The sequence below is a fragment of the Lemur catta genome, chromosome 6, assembly GCF_020740605.2.
Source record: "Lemur catta isolate mLemCat1 chromosome 6, mLemCat1.pri, whole genome shotgun sequence".
Taxonomy (NCBI): Eukaryota; Metazoa; Chordata; class Mammalia; order Primates; family Lemuridae; genus Lemur; species Lemur catta.
In genome coordinates this window covers 83,179,934-83,205,960 of record NC_059133.1, presented here as the reverse complement: position 1 = coordinate 83,205,960, position 26,027 = coordinate 83,179,934, and the positions used below count along the sequence as shown (strand labels likewise).

General features: G+C 33.8%; 1 protein-coding gene across 2 annotated transcripts in view; it reads left to right on the top strand.

Annotated features, from left to right (window-relative positions):
* The window catches only part of PIK3C2G (phosphatidylinositol-4-phosphate 3-kinase catalytic subunit type 2 gamma), a 336,298-nt gene that overhangs the window by 23,959 nt on the left and 286,312 nt on the right, over positions 1-26,027 (top strand). For both annotated transcript variants that reach the window (XM_045554248.1, XM_045554249.1), the window contains exons 5-7: positions 15,110-15,212; positions 21,718-21,788; positions 24,647-24,710. In XM_045554248.1, coding sequence (XP_045410204.1) covers positions 15,110-15,212; positions 21,718-21,788; positions 24,647-24,710 — 238 coding nt within the window. The remainder of the gene's footprint in view (positions 1-15,109; positions 15,213-21,717; positions 21,789-24,646; positions 24,711-26,027) is intronic.

Here is a 26,027-nt window from a genome sequence, read left to right as displayed (position 1 = left end):
TTCATCTTAATTTAGTACCACACAGTTTTTCTCTTGATTAAAATATCCCATGATTAGCTCATTCTCCTCATTTTTTCTCTCTCTCTCTCTGATGAAATATATTATGAACAAAGAGTAAACTAAAGAATTAGAACAGACATTTTATCAATTTTATCATAGGCTCATGAAAATTTAATACGTAATTTTCAGCAATATGAGAAATAATAAAAGAAAAGAAATCATCTGGTTCATTCAGAAAATATTGAAATCTTCCATCATGTTCCTGTTCTTTAGCTCCCAATTTAATTACCATGGAAGGGGCAGTCCTTAGTAATCTTATTTCCCATGCTCTTAACCAGTAGACTGATCCCATTGGGCATATCCAGTGGCAGGTTTGAGGACAGGAACTACATCTTTTCATTCTCACTAGATGCAGCACAGATATAAAGACGTGGAGGATAAAAATACAATCCCCATGCTGTTCCTGCATCTGTCTTTCATCCAGGAAGTAACAATTGTTGTATCTTCACCTACACTTGTAACCATCTCACATGAGTTTTTTCTTCATAAATATATTTATATGAAATATAATGCCGTTTCACAAATTTATCCCTTGTTTCTCTAGACCAACATCTACTAGGAGTGCAGGTTTTTCTGTTCATTGCTCACACCCAACTTATGCAATTTTTTTTCTCTGCAGCTGCAGTTTTTTGTAATTTTTTATTGATACATATTTGTACATATTCATGGGGTATATGTGATATTTTGAAACATGCATAGAATGTGTAATGGTCAAGTTGGGGTATTTTGAATATCATTACTGTGAACACTTATCATTTCTCTTTTTGGAGGAACATTTCAAACCTTCTCTTCTAGCTATTTTGAAATATATGTTGTTACCTACTGTTACCTTACTGTACTATCAAAGATTAGAACTGATTCTTTCTATCCAACTGTATGTTTGTACCCATTAAGCTACCTGTCTTTCATCCTTCCACCCCCCCCACACACCCTTCCTAGCCTCATATAATTATCATTCTACTCTCTACCTCCATGAAATCAATTTTTTCAGCTTCCACATACGAATAAGAACATATGGTATTTGTCTTTCTGTGCCTGGCTTATTTCACTTAATATAATGACCTCTATCCAGTCCCATCCATGTTGCTGCAAATAACAGGATTTCATTATTTTTATGGTTGAATAATATTCCATTGTGTATATATACCACATTTTCCTTTTCTTTTCATATCCCGATGGACAGTTAGGTTGATTTCATATTTTAGCTAATGTGATTCGTGCTGTAATAAACATGGGATACAAGTATCACTTTGATATTCTGATTTCCTTCCTTTTTTCTATTTTTAGTTTTTGGAGAAGGCTACATATTGTTTTGCATGACTGTACTAAATTGCATTCCTACCAACAGCATATAAGAGTTTCTTTTTCTCTTCATTTTTGCCAGCATTTGTTATTTTTTGTCTTTTTGATAATAGCCATTCTAACTGGGCTAAGATGATACGTTGTAGTTTCGATTGGCATTTCCCTGACAATTAGTGATGTTGAACATTGTTTTATATACCCATTGGCCATTTGTGTCTTCTTTTGAGAAATGTCTATTCAGATCCTCGTCCCATTCTTAAATGAGATTATTTGGTTTTTTGCTGTTGAGTTGTTTGAGTTCCCTGTATATTCTGGACATTAGTCTCTCATCAGATGAATAATTTCCAAATATTTTCTCCCATGCAACAGATTGTCTCTTCATTCTGTTGATTTCCTTTGCTGTGCAGAAACTTTTTAGTGTAATATAGTCCCATTTGTCTATTTTTGGTTTTGTTGTCTGTGCTTTTGAGGTCTTAGCCATAAAATATTTGTCTAGACCACTGTCCTTGGAGCATTTCACCTATGTTTTCTTCTAGAAGTTTTATAGTTTTGGATCTTATGATTAAGACTAATCTATCCCAGGTTGATTTTTCTACATGATAAGAGATAGGAGTCTAGTTTCATTCTTCTACACATGGACATCCAGTTTTTGCAGCACCATTTATTGAAGAGACTGTCTTTCACCTGTGAACAGTGTATGTTCTTAGTGTCTTTGTCAAAAGTCAGTTGACTATAAATATGTCAATTTATTTCTGGGTTATCTATTCTGTTCCATTGGTGTATGTGTCTGTTTTTGCACGAGTAACGTGCTATTTTGGTTAATACATCTTTGCCATATATTTTGAAGTCAGGAACTGTGATGCTTCCAGGTTTGTTCCTTTTGTTCATGATTGCTTTGGCTATTTGGCTTTTTGTTTGTTTGTTTCATGTGAATTTTAGAATTATTTCTTCTATATCTGTAAAGATGTCATTGGTATTCTGATAGGGATTGCACTGAATCTGTAGATTGCTTTGAATAGTGTAGCCATTTTAATAATATTAATTTTTCTGTTCTATGAGTATGGAACATCCTTCCATTTGTTTGTGTGCTCTTCAATTTCTTGCATCAGAGTTTTGTAGTTTTACTTATAGAGGTCTTTCATCTCCTTGATTAAATTTATTTCTAGGAATTTTTTTTTTGTAGTTATTTTAAATGGAATTCCCTTCTTGATTTTTTTTTTTTTCAGCTAGTTTGTTATTTGTATATAAAAGTGCTACTGATTTTTGTTTGCTGACTTTGTGGTCTGTGACTTTGCTGAATTTGTTGTGTTTTTGGTGGAGTCCTTAGGGGTTTTGTCAACTTCAAAGAGGGACAATTTGACTTCCTGTTTTTTAATTTAGATGCCTTTTATTTCTTTCTCTTTCATGATAGCTCTGGCTAAGACTTACAGTACTACATTGAATAGGAGTGGTGAAAGGGAGCAAACTTGTCTTGTTCCACTTCTTAGATGAAAGGCTTTCAACTTTTCACCATCCATTATGATCCTATCTGTGGTTTTGTCATATATGACCTTTATTATGTTTAGGTATGTTCCTTCAATGCCTCGTTTGTTGAGAGTTTTTATGATAATGTTATGTTGAATTTTATTAAACTATTTTTCTGCATCTATTGAGATGATCATTGGTTTGTCTCCTTCATCCCATTGATGTGGTACGTCATGTATATTCACTTGTGTAATGTTGAACCATCCTCGCATCTCTAAGATAAATCCCACTTGATTATGGTGTATTATCTTTTTGATGTGTGATTGGATTTACTTTGCTAGTACTTTTTAAAGATTTTGGGGTTGATGTTCATCAGGAATATTGGCCTGTAGTTTTCTTATTTTGTAGTGGTCTTGTCTGGTTTTGTTATCAGTGTAATATTGACCTTGTAAAATGAATTAGGAAGGATTTTCTTCTCTTTAATTTTTTAGACTACTTTGAGAAGAATTGGTGTTAGTTTGTCTGATAAGTTTGGTTGAATTCAGCTGTAAAGCCATCCAGTCCTGGGCTTTTTTTGCTGAGAGACTTTTTATTACTGATTCAATTGCATTACTCATTATCGCTTTGTTCAGGTTTTCTTCCTGTTTCAATCTTGGTAGGTTATATGTGCCCAGGAATTTGTTCATTTCCTCTAGGTTTTCCAGATTTTTAGCATATAGTTGTTCATAATCGTCTCTAATGATCTTGTATATTTCTGTGATATCAGTTGTAATGTCTCCTTTTTTGTTTGTATTTTATTTGGGTTTTTCTCTTTTCATCTTGGTTAGCCTAGCTAGCAGTTTATCCATTTTGTTTATCTTTAAAAAAAAAAAATTTTTTGTTTCATTAACTTTTTTATTTTTTTAGTCTCTATTTCATTTACTTCTGCTCTGATTATCATTTTTTTTATTTTCTTCTATAAATTTCGGTTTGGTTTGTTTGTACTTTTCTAGTTCCTTGAGGTGCATCATTAAGTTGTTTATTTGAAATCTTTCTACTTTTTTGATGCAGGTGTTTATTGCTATAAACATCCTTCTTAGCACTGCTTTTGTTATATCCCATAGGTTTTGATATGTTGTATTGCCATTTTCATTTGTTTCAAGAATTTTTTTACTTCCATCTTAATTTCTTCATTGACCCAGTGGTCATCCAGGAACATGTTTAATTTTCATGTATTTGTATATTTTTCAGATTTCCTATTATTATTGATTTCTAGTTTTATTGCATTGAGGTCTGAGAAGTTATTTGATATGACTTCTATTTTTTCAAATTTGTTGAGACTTGTTTTGTGGCCTAATATGTGGTCTATCCTGGGGAATTTTCCATGTGCTGATGAGAAGAATGTGTATTCTGCTGCTATTGGATGAAATGTTCTGTAGGTCCCTTTGGTCCATAGTACAGTTTAAGTCCAATGCTTTTGTTGATTTTCTGTCTAGATGATTTGTCTAATGCTGAAAGTGGGGTGCTGAAGTCACGAACTATTAGTGTTGGAGTCTATCTCTCCATTTAGATCTAATATTATTTGTTTTATGTGTCTTGGTGCTCTGGTGTTGAGTATTTTTATTTTAGAATTGTTATATACTCTTGTATTTTTTCCTTTGTTATATAATGACCTTCTTTGCCTCTTTTTACTGCTTTTTACTTAAAGTCTGTTCCCTATCTGATATAAATATAGAGGATAATGCTCACTTTTGGTTTCTGTTTGCATTAAATATCTTTTTCTATTCCTTCAACTTCAGTTGATATACGTCTTTACAGGTAAAATGAATTTCTTTTAGGCAACATATATTTGGATCATTTTTTAAATCCATTTAGCCAGTCTATATCTTTTAAGTGGGTAATTTAACTCATTTACATTCAAGGTTATTATTGATAGGTGAGGACTTATTCCTATCATTTTGTTAATAGTTTTATGATTATTTTGTATATTCTTTTTTCTTTCTTTTTCTCTTATTATATATCATTATGGCTTGGTGGTTTTCGGTAGTAGAAACACTTTAGTCTTTTTCTCATTTGTGTGGCTGCTATATCAGTGAGTTTTATATTTTCACACACTTCCATGGTGATAGATTTCATCCTTTCACTTCCAGATGTAGGACTCCCTTAAGCATTTCCTACAGGGCAAGTCTAGTGCTGATGAATTCCCTCAATTTTTGCTTGTCTGGAAGAGACTTCATTTTTGAAGGATAACTTTGTTGGATATAATATTCCTGGCTGACAGAGTTTTTTTCTTTTCTTTTTTTCCTTTCAAAACTTTCAATATATTATCCTATTCTCTCCTGGCCTATAAGGTTTCTGCTGAGAGAGCCACTGTTAGTCTGACTGAGCTTTCCACATATATATAACTAGTTGCCTTTCTCTTGCTGTTTTTCGAATTCTCTCATTGTCTTTGATTTTTGACAGTTTGACGATAATGTGCCTTGGAGAAGATCATTTGGGGTTTAATCTATTTGGGGATCTTTGAGCTTCCTATACCTGTATGTCTAAATCTCTCAAAAGACCTGGAAAGTTTTTAGCTATTATTTTGTTAAATAAGTTTTCTATGATTTGGACCATCTCTTCTTCTGCAACACCAAAACTTTAAATATTTGGTTGCTTTATGGTGTTCCATGTGTCACATAGTTTTTTTCCGTTCTTTCTTATTCTTTCTTTCTTTCTTTTTGTCTGACTGGGCTCTATCAAAAGACCTGTTTCAAGTTCTGAAATTCTTTCTTCTGCTTGATTTAGTCTGTTGTTAAATTTCTCAATTGTATTTTTTATTTCATTCATTGAATTCTTCAGTTCCAGAATTTCTGCTTGGTTCTTATTTATGAATTCTATTTCTTTGTTAAATTTCTAATTCAGATCCTGAATTGCTTTTTGATTTCTTCATACTGTTTATCTGTGTTCTCTATTATCTTACTGAGCTTCTTTAATATCATTATTTTAAATTATTTTTCAAGCATTTCATAAATATCTTTTTGTTGGAATCTGGGAAATTATAATGTGCTTCTGCTGCTTTTTCATGCTTCCTGTGTCCTTATGCTGATATCTGCACAACTGTTGTAACAATCACTTATTCCAATTTTTGGATTGGCTTTCATAGGGGAAGACTTTTTCATGTAGATGTATCTATAATGTGATTGAGTAGGGCACTTTAACTTTGATTCTAGGTGCATGCCGTAGTGTAGTCTTTGTGTGATTTCATTTGTTATAATTAGCCTGTAGTTGTTGGTGAGGGCTTGTTGGAGATGGGGTACCAGGTAGGCTGGTCCTTGGGCCCCAGTGGTGCCAGTGGTGGGCCAGGTATGCCTGACCTTGGGCCCCTGGTGGCATACACAGGGCACTGGTTTTACCAGATCCAATTGGGCTGGTTCTTGGTCCTCCACGTGAATTGCTTGGGTGCTGGCAGTGGCAGCAGTGGGCCAGGTGAGTAGGCAGGTCTTTGGGCCCCTGGGCAGTGTGCATGGCATTGATGATAGCAGGAGCAGAGGCAGGCCAATCCTTAGGCTCCCAAGCAGCCCACACTGGTGCTAGAAGTGACAACAATGAGCTGGAAGGGCCAGTGTGTAGGCCCTCATGTGGTGCATGTTAGCTGGTGCCAGTAGTGGTGGTGGTGCCAAGCAGTGAGAGCCTGTCCTCAGGCCCCCTGATGGTGTGCATGGGAATAGGCTGTTGTAGGTGGAGTCAAGCAATCCCCAGGGCTCCAGATGGCATCCCTGGGCATCAATGGCACACATTCTGGCCCTGTTGTTAGTTCTCCTGATGGTATAAACATGTACCAGAGGCAGCAAGCTGGAAAGGTCAATCTCTAGGCCCCCAGATTGTATGCTGGGGTACTGGTAGCAGGTGGGCTGGGTCTTTTCTTAGGCTTCCTGATGTATGTGCATGCGCAGGGGTACAGACAAGGATGGGCAATACTCAGACCCCTGGGTGGTGTGCTGGAGCACTTGGGGTATAGCACAGAGTGGGGCAAACCTGTCCTCAGAGCCCCTGATAGTGTGTACAGGCAGCAGCTGTGGTGGGCAGGATGGGATGATCCCCAGGATCCTTGATGGCATGCTTGGACACCAACAGTAGGTAGGATAGGTCTTTTTTCAGGCCTCCTGATACTACACATGCACATCTGAGATGCCAGACAGCACAAGGTGATTTCCAGGCCCCCACTGGGTTGTGCTTGAGCACTGGTGGGGGGCAGTCCTGAGTGGAGCAGGCCTATCTTCAGGCCCCTGCTGGTGCATGTGGGCACAGACTGTGGTAGGCAGGCCTAACGTGTAATTTAAGTAATTTCTTCTCATAAAAACCTTACGGTAAGTCTTACTTTTTATTTCAACTTGAAAACAATTCTTATTAGCTATTGTGTGAAACAATAAAATTTACTATACATTAAAATTTTTGCTGAGTAAATCATGACTGTGTTGTCAGTAGTAAACCTAGTAAACCACAAGTGCCCCCTCAGGAAAAACTAAATATTCTTTCTTGAAAGTTCTACTTGGGCCTATTGCTTACAGCCATACCAGATATAATATATTTGATTTAAACTAAATAGCTCTTTTATATATATATATATATATATATATATATATATATATATATATATATATGTGTGTGTGTGTGTGTATATATATAAAATCAACTATTGTTAAAGAATGTTAGAACTCAGAGTGCTAGAAAATATATTTAAGAAAAGAAAAGAAGAGCTGGGCTGGGTGACTTGTACCTGTAATCCCAGCTACTTAGGAGCCTGAGGTGAGAGGATCATTTGAGCCCCAGAGTTCAAGACCAGCCTGGGCAACATAGCAAGACTCTATCTGTAAAAAAAAAAATGCATAGTAATTGAAAATCTTACTTTGAAATAACCATATATTTTAAATTTAATTTAGGAATGCAGTATCTACCTCTTTATTCATCACCAGCATTGATTAGATTGATCTGACCATCTAACCAGGGGTCTTCTTTTCTCACTCCTTGCCTTCCTGAGTAAAGAAAATGTATTCCTTTTATTACTGTAAGGAAGTCTTACTCAAAAATTAAATACTATTAATTAAAATTTTAAAATAACCCCCTTAAGAAAAACTATTATTTAAAAAAATAATACCAAATCCCATGACAATTTGCATTAATTTGTTCATTAAACCATTTGTTTATAAATTGGAATTGCCTTATAATCAGAGAAAAAATCAAAATATTAATTGCTAGTGAAGAAAAGACTAAGTTACAGTATATGCAGTTTAAGTAATAGATTATACTCATTAGCAGTAATAACTGAGTTGTATATATTGCTGGGGGGAAAAGTATCTTTTTTTTTCCTTCTCAATGAAATTAAGGACTTCATTTAGCAAACTTGAACAAATTGATTATTTTCAACACATTCAGAACAGCCTAAGGCTTCAAATATTATAATCCATTCTGTTATAACTTTTTAGATTTATTTTGAGCAAAGAAACAGATAAAGTGCATTTCTCTTTTACATAACATTGATCCTCCACTTATAAAATCATAGAATCATGTGGGAGGATCTAAAGGAACATGTTATAACTTCAAGCTCTCTCATACACAATAAAAAAAGTGACTTCTGTTAATAAATCATTCAGTAAGAGTATCTTGAGTTACTTTAATTTAATTTATTTTACTTTATTTAATTTAATCTCATTCATAGTGCCTTTCCTAACATTGTAAAATTAACTTTGATTTCTATCTTTAATAAATAGCTAACAACCACCAAAAAAATGCCACAAAAACTCACATTTGGTTTTAATTCAATAACTTTGTACTAGAACAAATGTCTTCATATCTAGATACTCTGTATATACCTTCACTGATAACAATTTTCCAAAGAAAGAGCTTATTGCTAAATAAAGGTTGTTTATCATTAAAAGGTACATGTAAAAATTACAGCATATTTCAGACCTGAGTTTTCTAAATAGCTGAATTGTGCAAGCATCATTAACCAACAGATTTGATAAAAAGAATCACAAAGCTGTTGCATGATTTTTCCAAGACTTGGCAAATCAGATCTAAATGTAGGTACATAATTTAATTTCATTGTACTTAGAATTATAAAAGCAAATATGTAGCTATCACATTATTTTTGGTACTCAAAAGTATTGTCTATTTTTAAAAGCTGAGAATGATTAAATCCCCCCAATTTTGAATTAACTGAAGCTTAAATAATTTAGTATTCTGTTCTTCTTAAATAAAATTAAATAATTAGCTAGAGAATTTTTGAATTATGTATTATTTCAAATTAGATAATATCTCTTTAATAAGGCTTAAATGTGCTATTTTAATCTTAGTTCTTGAATGTTTTGTAATTATAAAGTGTACAGAATGTTTCTCCTCTGAAGATTTTGTGGGAAAAATAATTAAATCTTAGGATAGAATAAAATTTGTATATTTCATCTCTACAGACAATGATTGTGTTACAAATTTTGCATACCGTAGCCTCCCAAAAAAGCTCCTTGAAGCTCAGTTTTACAAAAGATACAAAGTTACAGGTTCACTGTTGTGTTTTTCTTACTGACTTTAGTTAATTCTATTTATATAGATTGTCTTGCTATTACTTTTCTTTTGTGACTATGTAGCTTAATAGAGCCTCGCAAACTTGAGAGTTGTGATGAAACATTTCCTCTAGATTAAAAAAATTTTCTTTTCTTTGAGGGATATTCATTTTTATTGAATTTTAAAAATAGTGTATGTACTGTATGTATAAATAAATAAATATGAAAATATTCAAGTGAGGAGGCATGAGGGATAGTTGCCTTTGTATATGCTGAAGGGAATTCTTAAGAAAAATGGGCGTTTGAACGGAAATGTTTAGATCTCTTTGGTTCAGTTCTCTCTTGAGTAGTAGCCATTGGTATCACTTTATGTCCCATAGAGGTTCTCTGTTCAAAGGCATGAGCTTTTTCTATTGAACACCTCATGCCTACAAGCCCTAGTTTTAGAATTCAACTTATTCTTATGTCTCCAAGCCATGACGTTTAACTTTTCCTATTCATGGTTCCCCTGAAAGCGGAATAAGAATAAACTTGAGGAGCAGTGTCTTAGGGAAACAACATATCATTGATCTTTATCTGTGCTGAGTCAGCTCCAAATACCAAGTTGAGCATAAAATCCAGGGCTCTTTTATTAGCTGCAAAGACCAGTTTACTAGAATCATACATATGATAGACATAACATTGTAAAAAATTTTAAGCGGCAAATGCCAAATGAAAAACGCTCTGTGCAGTATTATAGTACTATTAATATTATAATATTTTGTTATATTCACCTTACATTTCTGACTTAGTCATCGTAAGTATTAAAAGTCCAGCTTAATTACTGAGTTTTCTTGACATATCTTCAGAAGTGGTCAACAATTCTGGCTCTCAATGTTTATGACATCAAATTGAAATAATTTTTTTCTATATATGACTTCACAATATAACTTCACAATATAACTCTGTGACTACTTCTTACACATAAAAATGAATACTGTTTGAACCTAGTTCAAATCCTATAAGACAGGAATATGTATTTATTCCAATGAAAGAGCACTGCTCATAAACGTAGGTTTATAAGGAGTGCCTAAGGCAATGGTAATCAATATTCATAGGTTGAATATTATTTAGGATGCTTTTTTTGCCCATAAGACAAATCTGAATACTTACATATCATTTTTTGGTATTAAGGTCATTAAGCTCCATTTATATAAACATATTGCCGTAGAAATACTTTAAAATAACTTGAACTATTTACGAATAGGAAATAGGGACAATTATGTGCACGGATTTAGCCTTTTAGTGTTCATCATCTTCAATAACAAGTATACTCATAACAGTTCCTAAGATAGTAACTAGCAGATAGCTGGAATCAAATATTTGTTGAGAGAATAAATAATACATGTGCAGAAAACTTGATTTTCTAGTATATATGAAGAATAAGCCTAAACTTTTGATTATATCATAGAGATTGAGTTCATTTAACAGTTGAAGTTTTATACATGGTTATTAAATAAAATATACTAAGCACTCATATTTGAAATATTACCACATTGAGAAAAACACCTGGTGTGTACAATCCAAAATGGATAATGCCAGTGTTCACATTATGAGCATCATAATGCTTAAGGCGGCCTGTTCTTAGAGCACAGACTCTTCTCTCTGTGCTACCCATTTCAGGGGCCATGCTTTTCATTTCTCTTTCTCATGATGTGGTACCCTTTTTTCCTATCCTTTATGATACTTAGACTTTTCAAACACAAAATTACTTTTCCTTATTGCATTTACTCATTAAATTCTACATACTGTCCTTCTTTCTATTCTCTAATGCTTTTTTTCTCTCTTCTTTTTTATTTTCTGTAGGTCAGCACCATCCAATAAAAATATCATGTGGATCACATAGGAGCTTTAAATTTTCTACTGGCCACAATTAAGCAGTATGAAAAGAGGAAATAAATTTTAATACTGTAGTTTATTTGACTCAATAAAAGCATAATATTATCATTTCAACATTTAATCAAAGTAAAATATTGTAATGTTTTACATTATTTTTTGTGATGTCTTCAAAATCTAGTGTGCATTTTACACATATAGCACATCTTAATTCAGACTGGCTTTATTGCAATTGTTCAGTAGCCACTTGTGTCTATTGGCTGTAATACTGAACAGCATAGCCCCGATCATTACAGGCAAACTGATCAAAATGGTGGCCTTCCCAAGTATAGTGATGGCAAAGTGGTAAAGAGTAGTTCACAGCTCTTGGAAAGTGTGATGGTTATTTGAGGCTCTATTGTCCCTTGAATAACAGCAGAGATTTAATCTTAAGTGACAATTCTAGCACAAGAATAGTTTGGGAAAATAATTTGACCTAGAATCCTAGAACTAACAAAGCAACATTCAAGGGCAATGTAAAAATAAAGACATGTTCATAAACAGAAATATTTAATTTCCATAAACTGTCTCTGTAAGAATTATGAAAAGGTCCACTTCAACAAAATGAATAATGAAGCTCTATGGTATATAGAACAATGGTTAATACAATAAACAAAAAATTTCTAATGCAAAGAAAAAAAACAAAATAAATTAGCAGAGCCTTCTTTAGCCTATCTAAACTTACTTGACTTGCTGAGTTAACACTCTTTATTTGCTTTACAAAACTTAATAATTGAGGTCCATAATTCATTATATGTTCTAGAACAGTAGTTCTCAAACATTTTCATCTCAGACTCCTGTAAAACTCTTACAAATTTTTAAGCATCCCTAAAATATTTTTTGTGGACTATGTCTATTAATATTTACCATGTTGGAAATTAAAACTGACAAATTTTTAAAATATTGATTTATTATTTGAATTAAAAGTAAAAATAATAAACTTTATTTACATGTGAATACATATAACATATTTTTACTAAAAATAACTATATGTTCCAAAACAATCTGTAAGAAGTGTAGCATTTTTATGTGTTTAGAAATATTTTTAATGTCTGGTTTAATAGAAGACAGTTGAATACTCACTCTGCCTTTGCCTTCCATCTGTTGCACTATGTCTATTTGGTGGAAGTATATGAGGAAACTTTAGCCTCACACAAATATGGATTTGCAAAAAAAGAAGAGTATTTTATATTTTCTGATAATTGTGTATATCATTCTTTGATACTAGACCAAAATCAAAAAGATCAACAAGTGATGGTATTTTAAATCTTAGTTGCAATGTGGATACAAAAAATTATCGATAAACTTTTCACACTAGTCTTCTTAGAATCCATTGGTCTACCTTAAACTGTTGATGCATGTTTTATCCATGCAAAATCTGAAACATCAAGCATTGTCATTAAGACAAATTTGTTCACTGGATTTGCAGATCTTACAAATGTTGATATATTTCATTATAAAATATCAAAAACTACATTACTTAATATTTGTATTGATTGTAGCAGAAAAGTCTTTAAATATGGAGAAGTTCACAAACTCATAATGACAGGTATAAATTTTTCAAAATTCTGATTTTGCATGAAAGTTCAGCTATTTTTCTTAAAGCGACAGGCACACCTTATTCATTTTCCAAAAATGACTGCCAAATACCCAAGCCTGAATAACCATAACATAATTAACTCATTTATAACAGAAATATATGTGTGTTTACATATTTATTTCAGCCTACAAAGAAAGTTCAGTAAGCTCTTGGTGATTGCTCTTCTGGAAAGTAGAAAAAGAGAAGATTTTTTTCATCTCTTTTGTGCAGTTTAGTACGATTTGAATAGTTTCTTTGAGAATGTATTTCTTTAATGTAACTTTAAAAAAAAATAAGGAAAAAGGACTCTTCCAAAATCTGATAATTACCCCAAATCTGATAATTATGGTGCCAAACTCACCACACACACACACACACACACACACACACAGACATATGTACATATACAAGGACGCAAATATAAGGAAACAATTAGGACCTGGTTTTAGAAAGGGGTAGGATTGGCAAATGGCAGATGTAGCAAATAAAAATATAGGACATCCAGTTATAATTGAATTTCACATAAACTTTCTAATATAAGTATGTATCAAATATTACATGGAACACATTTATACTAAAAGCATTTGTTCATTGTTTCTCTGTAATTCATACATACTGGACATCTTGTAACTTATCTGACAGTTCTAGTAAGGGGTGTACACACAGGTGGGTAAGATAAAGTCAGTTCAAGAAAGAAGGCAGTAGTCATATATGAGGCTGAATTCTTTGAAATAGTTTCAGTCTTCAAGACAAGGAGAAAAGGAATCTTTGAGAAGGTGGGTCATTATTCTTAAATTGGATCTGAGGGCAGGAACAGGAAAACAGAACTCTAAGCAAGAGAAGAGGAGCTGGGGTAGAGGGAGGTGAAAGGAGAGGAACTTGACTGAGTACATGTGATGGATTCTAAGGATAGACCACTGGAACAGAACTTTGAGAAGGAGGAAGGAGAAATCAATAGTTCAAAGAACTAGTCAAGAAATGCACTGGCCATGCCTTATATCTACCTAGACTGGCAGATAAAAAAAAACTCAGGGAATAATATAAGAGCCCTATGGATAGCCCTGGGACAAGAATCTAGTTAGACCAACAATTGGGATAGGAATGGGTGTAGAATACATGTTATGAATACTAACATTCACCATCCTGGTGAGCACATAGGTACTGAGTTTTCTTAAGTATTAAAAAATAACACTTGTTAAAATAAAGACCTTTACAGAGAACTTAGTGAATTTTAACAGAGTAATGCTCTATTTGTTTGGCATTTTGGGGGGAATAGATACTGCGAATAGTTCATGAATTGTCCATATAAATGAAATTATCACCGCAACAACCCCAAATTTCTAATATGAGATTATTTTCTCCTTAAATCCTCCATATATTTAAACAAAGTGCATTAACATAACTCATTCTATTTTTTAATGACTGAGTCACCAGAGATGAAAGCTTTAAACTATAAAGAAGTCCATATAAAAGCCCTACATTTCACAGAAGAATCAGACTGTATTTAAAACACTATGCTGCAAAGTAGTAATTTGTTGTGTTCATCATTTAATTTGTGCTTGGCCAGGGTTCACAGGGGGGAAAAAAGAGAGAAAGACAGAGGAAGAAAGAAAAAGAAAGTATAATAATGCCATTAGAAATTTCTGAAATATGTAGAAATTTTTTCTGTTTAATCTACTTGTCAACCGTTTGATGTAGAATTAATATCCCAATTCTAAAGAGGAAAATATTGAGTTTTAGATAGTTTTATTTTAGTTGGCCTGCCTAAGGTCATAGAGGTAGTAAATCTGTCTCTGAAGCCCGTGACATTTCCATCACATCCCTCTGCTTCCTCAATACAGTGATCCACACATAGACATTGTGGCATCAATTAGACTACCTGGAAGCATATTATCTTCAGCTGTGAGCTTTCACATGGCTGGTTAAAACTAACTTTAAATACATCAAGTGTTCTATGTTATAGTTTATTATGGCCATTCTAAACGTGTCTATTTTCTAACTTAATGCATTGGAAAATAATTGCAAAATTTTGTCATATATATAGATATATATTTTCCCCTAAACTTATTTATTTACACACACACCTGTGTGTATATGTGTGTGTGTGCATATATATATATATATATATGTATATATATATATGGAGAGAGAGAGACAGTTTACTTTTACTCAAATAAGTTCCAAAAATAAAAGAAAATGAAGCCAAAGAGGAAAATGCACAGTTTCAGAGTATTATGAGAGGATATGATTATGTTCATGTTTTCTCCTTCAGTGACCACTGTTTGGGAAGCCACAAAATGTTTCAGAAAGATAAATCTGTTATTCAACTTCATCTTCAGAAAAATAGAGAAGCTCTAGGAAAGTTATCTCGAAAGGTAAGACTTTCTTAGCAGTGCTTTCAATTAGCAAACTGATAATTTTAAAGATGATATTCCTATCTTTTTTTTTTTTGGACTGTTGCCAAGTTGGAATTACATAGCCTAATGAATATATGCTGATTTCAATATATTTACTGAAACATGAAATATTTCATCTAAATGCCTGTTAACAATTTGGACAAACCAATAACGTAAATGCATTACTACAACCTTAGTGTTATGGACTGAATTTTTGTGTCCTCCCCAAAATTCATAAATTGAAGACCCAAGTAATAGTATTAGGAGGTGAGGTTTTGGGGAGGTAATTAGGGTTTGATGAGGTCATGAAGGTAGTGTCCTTATGATGAGATTAGTGTCCTTATGTAAAGAGATCGGAGAGCTTGTGTGTGCTGTCTCTCTCTATCTCTCTCTGTCTTTCTCTATCTTTTTCTTCCCACCATGTTAGGGTTCAGGAAGAAGGCAACTGTCTGCACATTGGGAAGAGAGCCTGCACTCTGTTTTTTAACTTCCCAGCCTCCAGAACTATGAGAAATAAATGTCTATTGTTGAAGCCACCCAGTCTATAGTATTTTGTTATAGCAGCCCAGGCCAACACACTCAGTATAATAATAAATCAATTGGTCTCTCTGAAAAATCATTTAGAGAAACTTATAATAATGTCACCATATTTATACTTTCCATGTATCCACTTAGAAGCAAATGGAATGGAAAATGTGAAAGAGAAACCATTGAAGGCAGAAAAATAACACAATTCTTGTTCTATTTGGGGACTCTTTATGTCAACACAGTTTAAATCAGGACAGATTAATATTCATAATATATATAATAAATCCACCTAGAAAGGGATTACTGTGCTTTAATGACACAGTTTCATACTGTTAGATGCAAATCTTATTCCCTGTGTGATGTCTTGAGTTACTTCTAACTCAAATTGCACAGTATGGAGTGAACGTTGATATTTTGGCAGTTTTTATCTGTGGAATCTTCCAATTATTTGCTTTAGGTAAAAATCCCCTCACCCTGTCATCTATACCAGATAACAAATTTCCAGTGCATAATTCTTTCTTTTTTTTCCCCTCGTATGAACTTTTTCATCATAAAAAATGTCAAGTGGTACATTAGGTTGCAGGATATCTATGTGGAATATAACATAATGAGGCCAGAAGAGAGTTATTTGGAAATATCTTTTGGATCTGGTTACCAATTCAGCTGCTGTTGACAGCTCTAGGGCTATACATCTGAAATCTCCACAAAGAAACATGGTAAAGTGCAACTGACACCTCCATATTAATAAACTTAAGATTCTTCAAATTGCCCTCAATGTTGAGGAAAGCTGAAATCATCACATTGCATTGCAACATGGGTGAAGAAAAGAAAATATATGCTTCTAATTTGTATGTTGCTAAAACAATAGCTTATTGGTAGTAATTCACAAATCACTAATATTTCAGACTCATGTAAATTAAAGTTTATTTTAAAATCCATATAATGCCACTATTTGGATATAATATGTATCAGGCATACATTTTATGTCTGGGATTTTAACATATCTATCACACTTAATCTCCACAATAATTCTATGAGACAAACACTGAAAAGCAAGGAAACAATCACAGGGAGGTGTCATGACATTCTGAAAATTATAATCATTAAACTGTGAGAAGAAGGACACAGATTTGAGCCCAGTCAGTGAGGCTTCAGAGCCCATACATTGCCACCAACTTATAGGGGACATATGCTTAGAATTTATAAGCTACTCTAAAAGATTTTGGATAGGAATTTCAGGGTAATTGGTCAAAGATCTAGTCTCTCAGACAGATAGATAGGTGGATAGATAGGTAGATAATTTGTTTTGTTTTGTTTTCCACAGCTATATCCATGTAGCCCGAAGTCTGGGGCATGATAGGTGTTTAATAAGTACTAACCATATTATGTATACATTAGGTGCCAGGCACTGTTCTCAGTACTTTAAATGCATTAATTCACAATAGCCCAAGAGCAAAAAAGTGATAAATGCTATTATTTTCCTATCTTATATAAATAAAAGTACTGAAAAGTTTAAAGAGTAAATCAATGGTCCAAAATCTCACAGCTGGTAAATAAGGCAAATGGGACTTGAGCAAAACTAGTCTGGGCACAGAGCTCACTCTATTATAATGTCAGCCGATGCAGTATCTTTGTTATCACCCCTGCCATCCTGTCCAGGGACAAGCATATAGTCATCACTATATGTGTGATGATATGGGTGTATAGTGTGTATTTCTCACCAGAAATGCCTGTTTTTCAATATGTCACTTGGATCATAGAGGGAATTAAGTTACATGGTTCTTTTTTATATTTAATGGCTCACCTCACAGACTTTTACTTTCTATAATAAATATCATCAACTCTAGGCTAATTCAACAATTCATAAGCAAAGAGTATAAATGACTTTTCTTATCCACAACTTTTCCTACCACTGACACTGTTATTAAAAATTGATAATACACCTGATGTGTATTTGTATATCCTCCATTGATTCAGTTAAGTACTTACTATGGACTAGGCCCTGTGCTAATGCATAGTAAAGAGTAGTGAACAAAAGCAAAAAGATCTCAGCCCTTAAGAGCTTAGCGTCCAGGGGATTCAACTGGCACTGACTCCTGATTACAGAGCAATTTTAACCTCCACGTAAAACATGAGAAAGACTTTCCATAGCTCCATCTCTCCAAATCTTAGCTCCTATCTCCATCATTTCAAATCTTGGCTCTTTTGGTATTTGTTTTAGCATTACATTCCAAAGGAGAAGATGCTGCATTGTGTTAGAATTTTAAGAGTTTACTTCCAGGAGCTGGGCTAAGTACTTTGTAAAGTATATATGATCCAATAATAATTGAATAATTTAACAAGTATTTATTGAACACATTTTATGTGCCATATATAGTACTTGTCTTTTCTAGAATGTAGAGTTCACATCTTAGTAGAGAGACAGACAATAAACAAATGTATATAATAAACTGCAGTGGAGCTATGTCCTCTGAAAGAAAATATAGCTATGCTTTATTTATTTATTATTTGAGTGGGGAGTAGAAGCACCTAATGCAGATTAATATGAGAGTTTAGTGGTGGTGTTTATTTTTATGTCTAAATCCTAGAGCGTATATGCCTAACAGTGACTGTAAGAAATGAAGATTGGTAAATTTATTAATTTGGCATCTTATTTAAAACCAGAGGCTGGGCACGGTGGTTCACATCTGTAATCTTAGCACTCTGGGAGGCTGAAGCAGGAGGATGGTTTGAGCTCAGGAGTTCTGTCCCAGCCTGAGCAAGAACGAGACCCCATCTCTACTAAAAAATAGAAAGAAATTAGCTGAGCAACTAAAAATATATAGAAAAAATTAGCCAGGCATGGTAACACATGCCTGGAGTCCCAGCTACTCAGGAGGTTAAGGCAGGAGGATCACTTGAACCCAGGAGTTTGAGGTTGCTGTGAGCTAGGCTGATGCCACGGCACTCTAGCCTGGGCAACAGAGGGAGACTGTGTCTCAAAAAAAATAAAAAAAATAAAAGCAGAGATTCTGGTTTCATACTGCTCAATCCAAATGTTTGCTCATTGGAAAATTGTAAAATTCTTTGCACCTTAATTTCTTCATCCAAAAACATGTGAATAATAATAGTGCTTACCTAATGTAGTTATTATGAGAACTCAATTGAGAAATATAAATGAGGAGCTTAATTCAGTGCCTCCACCCAGTAGGAATACATAAATATTAGTTATTGAGTCATAAAATTGGGATGGTAGACTGTGTGCTATTTCAGTCCTTTACTATCAAAAACTTTAAAACATTATTAACATTAGTTTTCATTTAAATATTTTAAAAACTTACTCATGATGTTGAAAATATTGAGAGATATGGACAGTTTTGCGTTATGTCAAAATAGTGTATATATTGCAATATCACAATTTTTATTGATATATCAACAACTTTGATATATCACATTTTTTGTTGTTTTGTTGTAAACCTACAATACCCATAGAACAAGATAAATTATACTTTCAATTGCAAATTCTATATGTAACAAGAAAATTAAAATAAAAAGATAATTGCCTTGGTTTTAAAGTAAGTTTTGTAAAATTTTCTTTCTGGGATACATGTGGTATATTGATTAATTTAATAAAAATGAGACAGTTTATTAATTTGTGACTCCTTTTCATTGTTTGAATTGCTATATTTAAAATAATTGACCCTTGATTTGCTTTTTAAAATTTTTATATATATCATAAAGAGATAGTGAATGTTCTCATGCTTCTAATTTTTACAGTAGTGTCAAAATTCTCTGTGATTTTCAGAATTGAGCCATATGCCAAACATTTATGAACAATTACATTTTGTTTTTAGTAAAACATTATAAAATTGTCTGGATAGTATTCTTTTTTCACATAATACTAGGAATATAGTGTTTATTATATTCTATTAAATTTATTGATACCATTGCCTTTTCAGTAGATACTTTAGAGTTTTCTAATTGTGAAAAGCATTGTAAACTCAATTCATCTTAGATAACTTTTCTATTTCAAACTTGATAATATTACACTGAAATAAGGATTTAATTCTTGTTCCAAGAGAGCAAGAGGGGATTATCCTAAAAAAGAGCAGGTTGACTGTCTTTAGAAATAGTCCCAGATTTCAAAATTTTAAACCTTTCACCTTGATTACCTATGAATGACTGAATCTTTTAAAATGTTTTTTCTCATTTTATCTCCCTCTAATTTGATCAGAAGTATTGCCAACATTGTAGATATTAATCATAAGTCAAGATTTTTTTCTAACTCAAGGCAACATTGACAGAACATTTACAGCAATAGATTTTTACATGAGAAAAAAAAAAGATTTTAACTTTTTCTTTAAGACCAAAGAATGGCCTTTCGTTTTAGAGAAAAGTAAATTTGACGATAAATTTCATGGAAAACTGCTGAAATTTTCCTCTGGCCTCTTTTTTTGTTTGTTTTTTAAGTTATGTTCATAATTTTAACAAAAAATGTTTCTGATACATGTACCTTAAGTTTTTTCCTCCAGCCTTTTGAGATACTTTAAATTAAAACATTTTCCAATAAGTGGCAATATGACAAAGGCAAATTTTCTCTCCAAAAGTATCTCTGGAAACCAAATAAAGTATTTTTTAAAAAATGAAAATGATTATGCTATGCAGACAAAGGCAAATACATTATTTATATGCTCGCTCTGGTTTTAACTTCTGAAAGAAGGCAAGTGCCAAATATTACAGTTCAAATCTTACTACCTCTTTGTTGACTGTTTTCACTTTCTATTATTTTCCCTTTTCTTTTACCATCCTTTCTGTGCCCAAAGTTTAGATATAGAAAAAGTAGTCTTACCACTATCACATGTTCCATTTTAGCGGTCACAGTGAGTCTAGATGTAAATTCCTAGGGAGTAAGCCTTACATCTTCAAGTTCCTCGACATATCTACAAAATGTTTCTTTTCACAGGATGCACTTAGAATATTGTTTTTTAAGATGACCTTATTCTTTCCATGTAACTTAGCTTCCTTCTTCCTCTTCACAAAACAAACCAATATAAAAATTAATTTACCTTTGACCTCAGGCCATATAAAGCTTTTCCTTCTGATGGTTTTTTGTCAGAAACTCTAAAAGTCAGATTTAAAAATAGTGTGTGTACTGACACAAGATTATATACACTACAGGCATTAAGAGACTGACTCAGCTCTCAGACTGAATGCCACAGTGTGGTAAAATAGTGTGATTATGATGGAGGACATTGCATTCTCCTCTGCACACTTGTATAGGGTTTTCATGAATGCTTGTTACAGAAGAGCTAGTCAAGGAGTTAAGGTATGAGTGTGTGTGGGAGGGGAGAGGGAATATATATGGGCCACAGGACTGAAATTTTAAGATAAGTCATTTCTGCCTATATGAAGAGAAAACGCCAACTGATAACTCCTGGAGTTCATACCTATCAGACCTATCAGTAGTTGTCATTCATTAGCATAATTTAGTGTTCATGAAATGGAAAGCTCTCTTACACTGACATTTTGGCAGCAAGAAGTGGTGAAGCTGAAAAACTAGAGGAGTTCCTTATAAGTCTGCCAGCCCATCTGACAAAATGTCAAGTCTTACACCACCATGGCATGCATGGCTTAATGTGACAAAACCAAAATGTGCTTGTATGGGGGAGAACCAGTGTCTGAAAATTTGCCTTCTTAATTACTAGGAGAAATTAATATCTGACATTGGTGATGCTAGAATGTTTTTCAATACTCCTTTAGGTTATCCTCAACCAAAGCTCAGTTTTCTGGTTTGTTATTGAAAAGGCTTATACAGTTAAGGAGAATCTTGTAAGGTCTTTAAGACAAAGTATAAAAATGATGAATAAGGGTTATCAAAACGGGTGAATACAATGACAGCAGGAAGTTACAGACCTATTTTTAACTGGTAGTCATTTCTATTCACTCTATAAATATTAATATATTCTGCTGTCTACAGCATGAAGATGACCACAGTCAGTTTTATCTAAACCAACTTCTAGAATTTATGCATATTTGGAAAGTATCCAGGTAAGACATTTTATTTCCGCTCCAAGACTGCATTCTGACTGAGTTCTCAAAATACCAAATCACAATATTTTTCGGTTGATTGTAAAAACTGTCCTTTCACTAGTACTGTGGAAGCTATTGTATTTTTAATAGATATCTCCCTTTGGCAAGTTCTGTTAATAATTATCTACTCTTCACAGTTACTCAGATATATTTGAAGAGCTGCTAACACCTTCCAGAACATTCTACATACATTTTAAAATTTCTCTGCTGCTGGTTATTAATTTTCAAGGACTTTTTTTTCCCTCATTCATCTTGTGAATTTGGGTGTGCATGTGTCTCTAAGCTCTTTGTAAAGCTGGATTTCCATACTTTGAAAGACACCATCTCCTGCTTTAAATTTCTTTCTGCAACTCCCTGAAATTAATTGGCATATCATAAACAGAGGAGTGAGAATTCAAATTGGAAAACTCAAGTGAACATATGCTAACTGATCCTTGTATTTAAATGTCTGTGTGTATTATTTGGAAGAAAAGATCTCCCAGGCAGCTAAACTGGAGAAGATTTCAGTGCTACAGTTTGTATGTTCCTGGAATTAAAGTTGTTCTGGGCTGAACCAGAAAAAAATAAGGTGTGGGACGTGATATATATCATAACTCTCTAAAGCAAATCCTGATTTAAAAAATATGAGTTTAAATTGTTTTTAGTGACTATTAATCAGAATCACTTTTTGGAGTTATTATACACTTTGCACATATTTCATCTAATTCTCTCTTAAACTTAAACCCTATCATAATATATATTATTCTACTTCAGAATCAAGAAAACTTAAGTTCTGGGAGGGTAAATTGTTAATAACTTGCCAAAGTCCACTCATGTCATTAGTGGAAGGACTAAAACTAGGTCTGTCTGAACTTTGCAAACGCTGTGTTCTTTCATTAAACTATTGTGTTTTTCCATGTGCAACTCTGCCCTCTGACCCAAAAGGTCTAACTTCATGCCACAAAAATCACAGAATGTCTCAGACTAGAAAGGACTGCAGACATAATCTTATTCACATTTTCATTTTAGAGCTCATTACGTGGTTCAGGTGTAGGTCCCTGGTGCATAGCATGTTATGCAAAAGTTTCCTTTCGCCAAAATGTCTATCTAGAAACAAAGAAAACAGAGAGAGTGACACATATACACACACACACATCAAATATGACAAATTCTTTAAAAACTGGGAAATTCTTTTGAGAGAGAGGACTGTTTTGAACTGGCTTGGTGGAGGGTTGTTGTGCCTTGTAAGTGACTGGCTACCTGGGGCATGGATAGCAAGCTGAGACTGTGGGGACGTGGTGAGGGCAAGGGAGTTTCCATTCTGCTCTTGTCTTACCCACCATTACCTGCCCCATTGAAGAATTCTGGTGGCCTTGACCACAGGTGCAGGTGTCCAGAGGGTTAAATCAGAGCAAAGCAAAAGTGCGGTTGCAGTGAGGAGTAGAGGAAACCTGTCATGGACAGCCTGGCTTCAAACTTTACCTCCTCCAGCCCTTCCCTCCAACTCCAGAGCAGTAGACTACAGTCTGGGGAATGCTGTCTCCCAGTGCTGTTTCTCTTGTGGTAAGGAAACTAAAACACAGAAGTTTAAAACTTTGGCCACCATCACACAGATATTTAATGACACAGCCCCATGGCTAAAACCAAGTCTAACACTCAATCTGTGCTTATTCCACTTTTATTATATTTCGACACCTCCTGCCCAATCTTCCTGAAACCTTAACTCACACAGGTCCATTCTCAGTCTCATCAAGGATACCGCAGGACATAGCTTTCTGTGACACAGGGCTGCTTTACCCGCCCTTCTGAGATGGTTTTATAGCGTCGTCAAAAGATCAAGGACTGGATGTCAGGAGCTTTTATTTGTCTTCCTCTTTTATGACTCAACTAACACTTAGAAGTTAAGCAAATCACTTATCTTCCCTAATTCCTAGTAGTTTTTTCTATAAAATAGATATAATGTCCAATAACAAAGTGTTGAAGTAGGTGCCTTCTTGGGGGTCTTAACAGTTTTAGGTTTTATATAAAAACAATCCCACTGCCCAAATCTTTAGCTATTCTTTTCCTCCCCCTCCATGGACTTTTACATATTCTATGCATTTTGTCTTTGAACTGACAGATGGACTCCAACTAAAGTGCTAAGGTAATAAAAAATGAGAATACAGCTACTATAAAGTATAATGGTGTGCTTTGATGCTGTGTTTTTGTGATGTGTGACTCATGACTCAATTCAATTCAGCAGTTTTCAGAACAAATAAGAAGGTAAAGTCAATAATGTTTGGAAAAATAGTTTTAAATAGTGAAGCTCAGAAGAATCTCTGCTCAAATCACATATATTCCACCTAAGCATAGATAAAGCTGGAACAATAAGAGAAGCTTGGGAAAGAAAGATGCAGAGATTTGGTGTCAGAGACAGCCCTATCTATTATACACATGTGCTATTAATTCCAAATGCAGTTCTCTATGAGATTTTATATACTTAACATTTCTTGATGTTAATATATGCCATTTTCTGCTTATGAATCCCTTTGCAACTTACATTTTGAATTAGGAGTAGTTTGATATAATGATCAGCCTTTGAATGGTTTAGTTAATTTGTCATGATTTCTTGGGAGTTCTAAGATTTTCAAGTATGTTTGTAGTCTATCAAATTATACAAACTTTATAAGACACCTATATGAAATGTTTATAAAATTATGCCATCAGGAATCCTGTTTATACCATCCTTGTTACAGAATCATGGACAAAAGAGAGCTTGTGAGAAATGTTTGTGCTAAAGATAATAAGATAAGTTTTCCTACCTGATTTTAAACAAGGTTTTTGTTTTATCTTTCCAGACAATGCCTCTTAACATTAATCAAAAAATATGACTTCCACCTGAAATGCCTGTTGAAAACCCAGGTATTGACTTTTGTTACTCTGTCCATCAATTCAATAAGTGGTTATTAAGAATCTACTATTTTCTAAAACTTTGCAAGTTTCTGAAGATAACAATAATGAATAAAGTAGATGGTCTACACTTGAAAGCCTTTCATTTCTGACATGGCAAAATAGACAAGGAAAAAGATGTATGCAGTAACATGTTATGGCTGCTGTGAAAAACCTGCGTGTATAGAGGACACATTAACAAAGGATGATCAGCTTTACTCATTCGAGCTAAATGTTGAAAAATGAGTATTGTATGTGCTTTCCAGCCAGAGAAGGGGCATCGTGAAGGAAGGTGGGTTGTAGGGATAATTTTCAGCAAAGAATAGCATGATCAGAAGCAAAAAGTCAAGAAACAGCCTGGTATGATTAGGAAACTATATGGAATTTGGAAACTGTTTGGAATTACGGCAACAATTAGCATTCAAGGTGAGAGTCTGGAAAGAGACCAGATGAAAGCAGCAGACAGGTGTCAAGTTATGTAGAATCACATGGACCTCTGATGGCTAATTGAATGATTTTGTAATTTATCAGCTGATGACATGGAGCCATTAGGCAGGGTAGTAGAATGACTGGTGGATACTTAAAGGAACATTTTCATTAGCCTAAAGAGATGATGAGGGCATGGACTAATGCTCTGCTATAGGCATGGATATGAGGGGACAGATTCATAACAGGTGAAAACGTGCAATTTACATGATTTGGTGAAAGACTGAGCAACAAAGGAAAAGGGCGCCTAGAATAACTCCAGATTCCTGGCTGCTGACTGTATGGAGACAGCAATTCACTAAAATAGTGAAAAGAGAAGGTACCTTGGCAGGAGGAAATGATGGATTCAGTGCACGGCAACTGAAATTTGGCCACATATTAGGCTTTGAAGTTGTGATCTCCATTAGGCTGATCATTTCTTACAACTTCTTCTTCCAGGGAAGAGTTAATCTTTCACAGATAAAACGTCATAATAATATGATGTTTTATCTCATATAATTTTCTGTAATAATACAGAAAATTGTATGAGTCAGAGAATATTTTTAAAATATTTCTTTTTCTGTTAAATAATTGACTCCTGATACATATAAAAGGTTACACATTTCAGATAACTATTCCTAATATTAATGAACATTAAATGGATCTGAAAAGAATAAATTATATTTACAGATGTAGATACTGAACTCATATGTGAATTCTACACAAATGTCTAAAGAAATGGAGATGAATACTACATGACTCCTATTCCTTCCCAAAGTGTAATCCTCTCACTCTAATTCCAATTTTCGTTCTTGAACCTGGCCT